Source organism: Macaca fascicularis, chromosome 11, assembly GCF_037993035.2.
Source record: "Macaca fascicularis isolate 582-1 chromosome 11, T2T-MFA8v1.1".
NCBI classification, from domain to species: Eukaryota; Metazoa; Chordata; class Mammalia; order Primates; family Cercopithecidae; genus Macaca; species Macaca fascicularis.
Window position 1 is genome coordinate 19,421,632 of NC_088385.1, and position 8,369 is coordinate 19,430,000.

Here is an 8,369-nt window from a genome sequence, read left to right on the forward strand (position 1 = left end):
TTGTCCTGAAAGCGTTCAGATGTTTACAGGTTGGAGAGTGGCTGTCATTTTCCCATAATGATGGAGGTCTTTACTTTGTTATTATCCATAAAACTACTGGCAAGTCTGAGGCACTTCAATTGCTTAGTTGTATTTTTGAGATTACCGTTTAGAATGTCATGGGGTGGGGCAGGGGGAAGATGTATCTACACTTGGAGAAAGTTTTCAAAACTCTACAATAAATACATTAATAAATATTAGTCAAGGATGTGCACCTGACTTCCTCTGACAAGCCTGAAACAGAAAAGAGAGTTGAGTAACTTTAGAAGAATAAATTCAGGTCCAACTAAGAGGCATCAATTAAACTCTTACACAGTCCATTTTTTTTTCAAGTTGAACTTTTTAAAAATAAAGAGTTCAGATATTTTGCCAAATGGCTGATTAACATCTTTGTGCTATGCTCAGCACCATTCCTCCTTAAGCTCCAAAAAAAAAAAAAAAGGCAAAAATAAATAAATCAACCTGAATGCTGATTTCTACCAAATACATCCTTGACATTAACTGGCAGTTTCAATATAGGCAGTGCCATAACCAATTGCCTGAGTGTGCAGGCAAGCCAAATTGAAATACTTTAAATATTGTGGTTTGTTGGCTGTTCCTTAAGCATTAATTTGAGTAACACACACAGGGCAACGCTTTGAAGGCTGACAGGTCAACTTCTTTTAGGAATATAAGCCGGCAGTAAGGAAATGAAACAAGCAAACAAAAAATACACTTACAAAAGTACTTTAAAAGGCATCCAGTCACCACTGGTGTGCAAGGATAATTCCTACCTCAGATAGTCTCTGCGACAAAGGATAAGATTAGCTTTAGTGTACAGGGTGGAGCCCACCTCTCCCAAGCGACAGTCACAGCAGGCACACTTCAGGCAGTCTTCATGCCAGTATTTGTCCAGTGCCTTTAGAAGATACCGGTCCTTGATCTTTCGGTTGCAGCCAGCACAACCTTTCGGCTTGGTGTCTGGCTGGACTGAGAGCATTTGTATACCTGAAGGAAGACAAAAGCAAAAAAGAGAGCTGAGACTACTAGACGAATAAAAAGATGTCAGAAGACCTCAAACAAGTTAAATATTTAATATTTCCTTATTCTAGGAGTGCTAGCTTTTCTTGTTTAGGGCTATACTGAAATCAAACTAAATTTTGGAAGGAAAAAGTCTCAAACTTTATCAAGTGCTTATTAAATCATTCATAAAGTTATGCATGCCAAGTGGTAATAATAAATTCATGTTATCGTAGTAAATTGACATTATAAATATGAAGTTCAAAAACATTAAATAATTTTATAGTATCTTCATTCTCCCCATAGAGCAGTTCCTTTAGAAAGAAAATGTGAGTAAATGACGATCTGAAAGAAAGTTATTTAACAAATTAATCTATGCACAGTCCATAGAAGTAAAAAAATGAGTTTTGCTTAACTGTTTAAAAATTTCACTGAATATGTGCTTGACGGTGGAAGGACAGTGCACCTGGTATGGGCTTACACAAACCTTATTCAGCAGTAGAGGTGTTTATAGTTAAGTACACAGAACAACTACCCGAAAAGCTCAACAATCCTGTATTGCTTGCTTGCTTCCAAATACTTCCTTCTATGTCCTTGACATTTCAAGGTATTCATTGTGTTCAAATATAATATTTATACTCACAAGCATCAGTCAGCACCTATATTAACGGCAGATTACTTAACTATATACTATATGGCTTTATGTAAACCTAAAATATATGATTATACCATTTATTACCATAAACATACAAAATTATTTGTTTTATAAAGAAAAAACAATAGATGGCCAGATCTAAATATATATACAATTATACATATATAAATATATACATATTATATGTATACAATGCTAAACATAGGCACATTTATATATTTTAAAGATATAAATCTATCATAAATAAGAAATCCAGCTGGATTCTATGGGTTTTACAGTTTGATTGAAATCTTTTGAATGAATGGATATTCACCTTGAGTGTCTTCTTATTTCCTAGGTATTAAACACCCAGCTTTAGCAAGAAGCTGGACCAACTATCCAGTGCCTCATATTTATCAAATAACTCATTTTAAGCACTATAAAGTACTGCAGACATCATCAACTCCAAATTCCCTCATTTTACAAATTATGTTACAGAGGCCCAAGAGAGGTTCAGATACTTGCTCAAAGCTGAAAGACAGTTACGCTATAGTCTCTGGCCAAATGGCCTTCTTGCAGTCCAGAGACCCCTCTGCTGCATTATGTTTGCTCTCCTAGGCATAAAGTTTTAAACTTGCATTTAGAAGGATACAAAACACCAAAATGTGCATGCATTATAGGAAAAGAAATGCCAAGCTAGAATCTGCATTTTTGTGCATTTTCCTTCTCCAGAACAGCTAAACCTCCTCCAGGTTCCTCTGATACCTGATGATGAAGTCTTCACCCCCCTCACGACCTTCACAACCTTTTTTTAAAAAAAATAATCGCACTGGTGAGAGACATCAAGGCATTCGCAGAGCGGAATAACTTTCCTAACTACAAATAATACATGAGTTGCACAAAATATTGTTAGGATGTTGAACTTTCATTAGAAAATAACTTGTCTGGTAGAGTTGTGTAGGGAATGGCAGGATATAAAGCAGAGTAGCTGTTCTTTCTTTCTGCATCATAAGCATAGCTGTAGTCACCGGAGCTGCAGACTAACAGCTGGATTTGTAAGAAGAGCAGGTGGTATCCCTATAGCCTGCTTTCTGTTCCTTTCCTTTGAAGGAGCTAAGGGCCTAGTGCAGATTAATCATAACCCTTGATAGCTCTGCTAAATCTCACTCTCTAGAACTTCTAACAAATGAAGTTTCTTTGATCAGAACTAGTTATCCTCTTCTAGCAAGGTTCCACAAGGAATGAATCACATTAATTACAGTGAACAACAGACCCAAGTGCCTATTAACCATATATCTGTGGGGAGGGGGAAGTTTTGATTTACTCAGTGAAATTCTGGATGGTGTTACTGAAAACATCTAGATAATAAATATTAAGAGAAGCCATTCTAATTAAGCCATCCTAATTAATGGCCATTCTATTAAATTTATAAGGCTATTATTTTTATTTATCACAAGTCTCAAAGATGAAAAATCAAAAAAAAAAAAAAAATCCCAGCAAAACCTTCTTAGTAGCAGCTAAGCTATATTTCCCATAGTTGTGTTTCTACCATCAAGCATACAAGGTCATGCATGCAAAATGCTTTGCAACCAAGACAGGGGATACCAACATTTGGCACAAGTAACACTACCCTACTTGTCTTCACAAAATGTTTTTGTTGTGTTGACATTTTAATTTAGCACTCAGAGGCCAATTAATATTTGAAACTCTTACATTCTGTTTGGCCTTAGGCATAAAAGGAGTTTGATATTTTACACTCCATCCTGGTACCTTCTTTTAGAGAACATCATGGCATTTCTCTTGAAAATGGAATCCCTTGAATTCCATGCAAGTTAACAATTGTAGCGAAAGAACTATTTTGTAGTCACCATGTTACCGTGTACTTAAAAGGCATAAAGCAGTCCGCGGCCTCCCCTCTTCTTCCAGAAGAACATGTCTGGGTACAGTTATGTGTTCTTAGCTAAGAAACATTTCACAAGTTGCTCATAGCACATCAGAACTCATAACTAGTTTTAGATTGGCATGTAAATTGTTCTGAGGGAAATTCTTATTGCCTCTGAGACCCTGCCATTCTGAGTTATTTGACAGTTTAAGGGAAATCATAATTAAAAAAAAGACATAAATAATAGCCTGTGCAGTGTGGTGTGCAGAAATAAGTAGAACCATTTCATTTAAACTCTGGTGAGCTTTTAATTGCCTGGATTGCATTGTGAGGCGGCCTAACGGTTGATTGCCTCCATTATGTTCCCTTGTTCTGTGCCATTCATCCGCACAGTCTCAGCTTCAGTAGTTAACACAACAAAGTAACCACAACTCCACAACACACAGGGGTTTAAATAATAATAATAATAATAATGAAAGATTTGCAGCCCTTAGACACAGTCTTACATTTTTGGACTAACTACACAGAGTGAATAGAAAACATTTTTGTCCCTGTCGGGAAATTCACAGAGAACAATTTGGGAGAGGAAAAAGGAAGAGGGAATACATAAAGGGGATTGGAAGAGATGAGGTGCTTCAGAAAGATGCTAAAATGGGAATGCAGGTTCTGCAGCTGGGAGCATTGACACAGATTAAAAGAATTTGGCCAACATGGCCATTCGATTGCCAAGAGGCAACAGACAAAAGATTTTCCTCCTGCCCATCTTCATCCTCTTCCCAGCCCCCAACACAGGTTGGAAAACTGGATTGGGCCTAAAAGCTTGTTTCTCTCTGTTCACTGGCCCAGAGCATCCCTACAGGCTGCAGCCCCCTAAGGGACAACAATGCAAATAGATGTCCCCAGATCTCAGGCACTGGAGCTGCTTAACTCTGTTCTGCCCCTTCAACTCCCAGCCCCCCTCCCTACCCTTCACCCCCCCCTCCCCTTTTTGAGCAATGGAGCTGGGAACCAATTTGATTCCCTTTTTCTCCAATGCAGCTGCAAGGCTCAGAGATACTGACATTTTTCCACTCTTATCAGTTTAATTACAGTTACCATGGCAGCAAAGTGCTAGTGCTTGGCAAAGGCCAACAAGAGATTTGCAAGACTGAGTTCAATTTTGATGCAGCTCACATGCAAAATAAAAAAAAAAAAAAATAAGAAACATACATACACTCTAACAAAGAATCCCTTGCGGAGTTTACGCTCCAGCCTTTTGTGGTTGTGTCTTTGCAGCCACACAGGGATGGTTTGCAAAGAATGTAGCAGTATTTGTTGCATCTAGCAAGATTAATTGGTTTAAGCAGCAGTCTTTCAAAGCAGTTACAACAATAATATTTCGGTTCTTTCAGAAAGACACAAAAGCAGCGGAAGAGCAGAAAGGCTTTTGAGCAGCCAAGAGTGCAGAGCGCCGGCAAAGTGCATCTATGATAGATTGTAACCTTACCAAAACTTTTCTCCTTTTTCTGCATGAGTTGACTTAGGCGTGCCTGAGTTGCAGCAGCTTCGCATTGAGCACCAAGCCCAAAGGTAGAAGTAGAAGGGGGTCTCCTTGATTTCGCTTAAGTGTGGACCTGGTGCGCAGCCTACACCGCCGAGGACCGACTATTGTGAAGCCACTTTGGGAGCGGGTCGGATTGGCGGCAGGGGGTGGGGGAAGGGATGAGGACGGCCAGACAAGACAGGGCGCACACACGGAGCCCCTCGCAGTGTGCAAAATGATGGCGAATGACAAAGCCACATGCTTCCCTAACTCTGCCCGTAATCCTAAAATCCCAGCGGCCCCTTTTAGCTTCCTGGTAACAAATGGATTTGATTAAACTGTCACATGCAGCGTTAGCATAGCATATCATGTTCAATATGAAAAAGATCATAAATCTGACTTGTATTTCATAACAGCAATCTGGGTAGTCCCCGTAAAAAATGTGCTGCATCAGTTTGAATCTCAACCTATTAGGACATAGGCACCTTGGTCCAGGGACCTTCCCTGTTCTGGCCACTTCGGCCCCTACCTGCCCCCGCCCCCCGCCGCCCCCATCCCCACACACAGCCACTTATCCATGGCAAAGGAACAACATTTTGTTATTATGGCTGCGTGGAGAGAGGCAGAAGTGTCAACAAGGACCAAAAGATTGTAATTTCAACTCTTTATGAAGTGGGGGGTCATGAATTCCAGCAAGTAAGGGGGAGGGGTCCGGAAACCCACCCAGGACTGAATTCTTTTCCTATGGGCTGGGAGCAAACACTTCCTAATTCCAAACTCTCCCTGCCCCTCTCTCCCCGGGAGTCAGGGGTGTGGAAATACTGCAGTTCATGGTGAACTTTGACTATTATCCACTCGAGTCAGTACTTGAGACGTTCCGCGCCGCAGCCGCTCTCCCTCCTTCCATCAACATCTTCCGCCTGCATCTATTTCATGTCTCATCATAAAAATAATGAAGCCTCACATGATTTAAACAAAACCGTCTCAGTAGAGCTGCAGCCCGAGTGAAAGTTGCAGTGCGGAGCTGGGTTGCAGCTCCAGTTTATGCCTCATTAGCAGAGGCTGGGGAAGAAAAAAATACCCACATCCGCACACGCACGCGCGCACCCGCAGACACACACACCACAAATAAGCCGACGCGTGTGTACACAGTTGCTGCACTTACCTTCTCAATTAAGCGATACAGGGGGAGGCCGTTCAGTAAGCACAGTGGCTGCTTTGTAGTGCTTCTCCTTGGGAAAGGTCAAAAAGAAGCATTGTTTGAAAAAAAAAAAAAAAAAAAGACGGGGGAGGGAATGTCTATTTTTTTTAAGTTTAAAATAATGAGGTCCTCAAGGATCCGCCAAGTAATGGTGTTAACCGCATCTGAGCCACAGGTGTCCTCCTTTTAGGCAACTGCAGTCCGAGGCTGTCTCTCTCCGTCCTGGTTCAAGACAACTTACCCCAGCAGCGTGCGAGGAGCCGAGCTGAAGGAAGCTCCGGCTCTCAGCTGCAAAATGCAATCCCTTCCCAGCCAGACATAATACAGCCAAAGAAAAGGTCACTCAGTTATTACTGAGCCGGCGGAGCCCAGGCAGCGCTTGTCAAGACCACAGAGAAGCAGCTCCCTTCCGATTTAAGACTATTTACCTCTCGCCCCCACCCCTCCCCTCTTCTTTCCTTCTCTCCCTCCCTCTCTCGCTGGCTCCCTCGCTCGCTCTCGTGTGCCTGTTCTGCAGCTCAGTCAAGTACAGCCGCCCTCGGAAAGTGCAAAGCAGCCACGAGACAGATCGGGCTTTGTTGCTAATTTCCCAGGGTGAAAATTTACAAGCCTGCGAGTGCAGTCAGCACAACCACATGCATATGCTACTCACAAACGCTGGGGACAAACCCGCACACAAAATGTGACCTCTGCAGGAGTCGACTGAGGAAGGACCCTACCTCCTGGACCCGTCCAAAAGAAGAACTCTAGCGAGAGGGCTCCGGAGGAAAAGGGTAGGGTTCCTAAAATAACCAGGGCATTTTGGAATAGGTGGCTACATTTAAAGCAAATTGCCTTCCAAAGCCATTTCTGAAGCTACCAATTATGGAAATTAAAATAAAAGCAAGAGAATCAAACTGCTACCATCATACCCTGGAAAAGCACACAGCCTTTAAGAAATGTCTGGAGGTGGCTGCAGTTGCTGGTCTCTCTGTGACTTCCATTCATGAACTCTCTGAAGTCGCTGCTCCGCAAGTCCGCCACACAAGCCTGATTCAGGGGATCACACACACACTCGCCTTCCTCCCTTCCTCCCTTCCTCTAATGGCCCAAGACCCAAACTGTGAACTTGTTCTCCATTCACTAATGCTGACCCCCACCACCACCACCCCAAACACACTTCCTGCAATTACTTGAATTCCTTACTATTTAAAACTCACACGCTCCAATGAAAAACAGCCAAGAGCACTGAGAAACATGTTTTCAGGACTAACTTGGTCAAAGAACCATAGTTTCTCCACCACTACCGCTTTGTCTTCACAGGCTTGTTTTAAGGCCTTAACAGATTTTTTTTTCTTCAACTATTTCTAACCTCCTCTCCTCTTAACTTTACTTGGCATCTATAAAGGCCACCGGTAGCTTTAAAATGCCTTATTATTTTTCTAAGTTTTCAAACTTCAAAGTCACCCTCTCTTTGGGTTGCTCATAAAGTACCTCACCAGATTTTACAAAGCTTCGTCAGAGGTCAAGCTTAAAAATGGTCCACGTTTGAATGACACTCACTGAAATGTTTAAGAGCCAAGAAATATTCAATTGTTGAGCTACAAAAAACTTTTTTCCTCTCTTCACCATCAGTTTTAATCTAGTTCTAGTTTTTTAAAAAATCAAAGCACCCCCCATGAGTATTTAAGCTAAATTTTGTTTGTCTCCATAAAGAATAAAGGCACAACATTGATAACTAGTTTTTACCCTCTCCCTTTTGAAGGCTCATAATAAAATAGCCTGTGGTTTGCTTTCCTCTCCGTTTAAAAAGCAACAAAACTCAGAACTAACCTGAAAAATAACGATATTCAGAGACGGTAGAGTAATGAGAACCCCTTAGTTGACTTGTTCTGTACATAGGCAGATTTCTTAAGTTTGGCTTTTCTGGCCCGTCTAGGCAGGCATACATGCACTTCACCCATCCGCACAGCTCCCTGCTGTTCTACCCCACCTCTCTGCTAGAGCCACTCTGAAAACACCCCAGTATGTGTGAGTGTGTGTGTGTGTATGTGTGTGCGTGCATGTGTGTGTGTCTCGTGCGCACTGTCTCAGCCAATGCACTGAGAAGAAG

At 41.7% G+C, this 8,369-nt stretch overlaps 1 protein-coding gene across 18 annotated transcripts in view; it reads right to left on the bottom strand.

The window, feature by feature from the left end:
* Positions 1-8,369, bottom strand: part of LMO3 (LIM domain only 3) — a 62,555-nt gene that overhangs the window by 51,746 nt on the left and 2,440 nt on the right. For 2 of the 18 annotated variants that reach the window (XR_012420055.1, XM_074006334.1), the window contains exons 1-2: positions 5,041-5,205; positions 759-1,026 (exon numbers count right to left, since the gene is read on the bottom strand). Coding sequence is in view for 17 of the 18 variants with exons in the window: in XM_074006334.1 (XP_073862435.1) it covers positions 759-778 (20 nt within the window). In the remaining variant the exon portion in view is untranslated. Of the gene's footprint in view, positions 1-758; positions 1,027-5,040; positions 5,206-6,241; positions 6,778-6,929; positions 8,270-8,369 lie in introns of those variants that run through there. The other 16 variants (XM_045364794.3, XM_015430428.4, XM_074006337.1 and 13 more) reach the window with 14 other exon arrangements.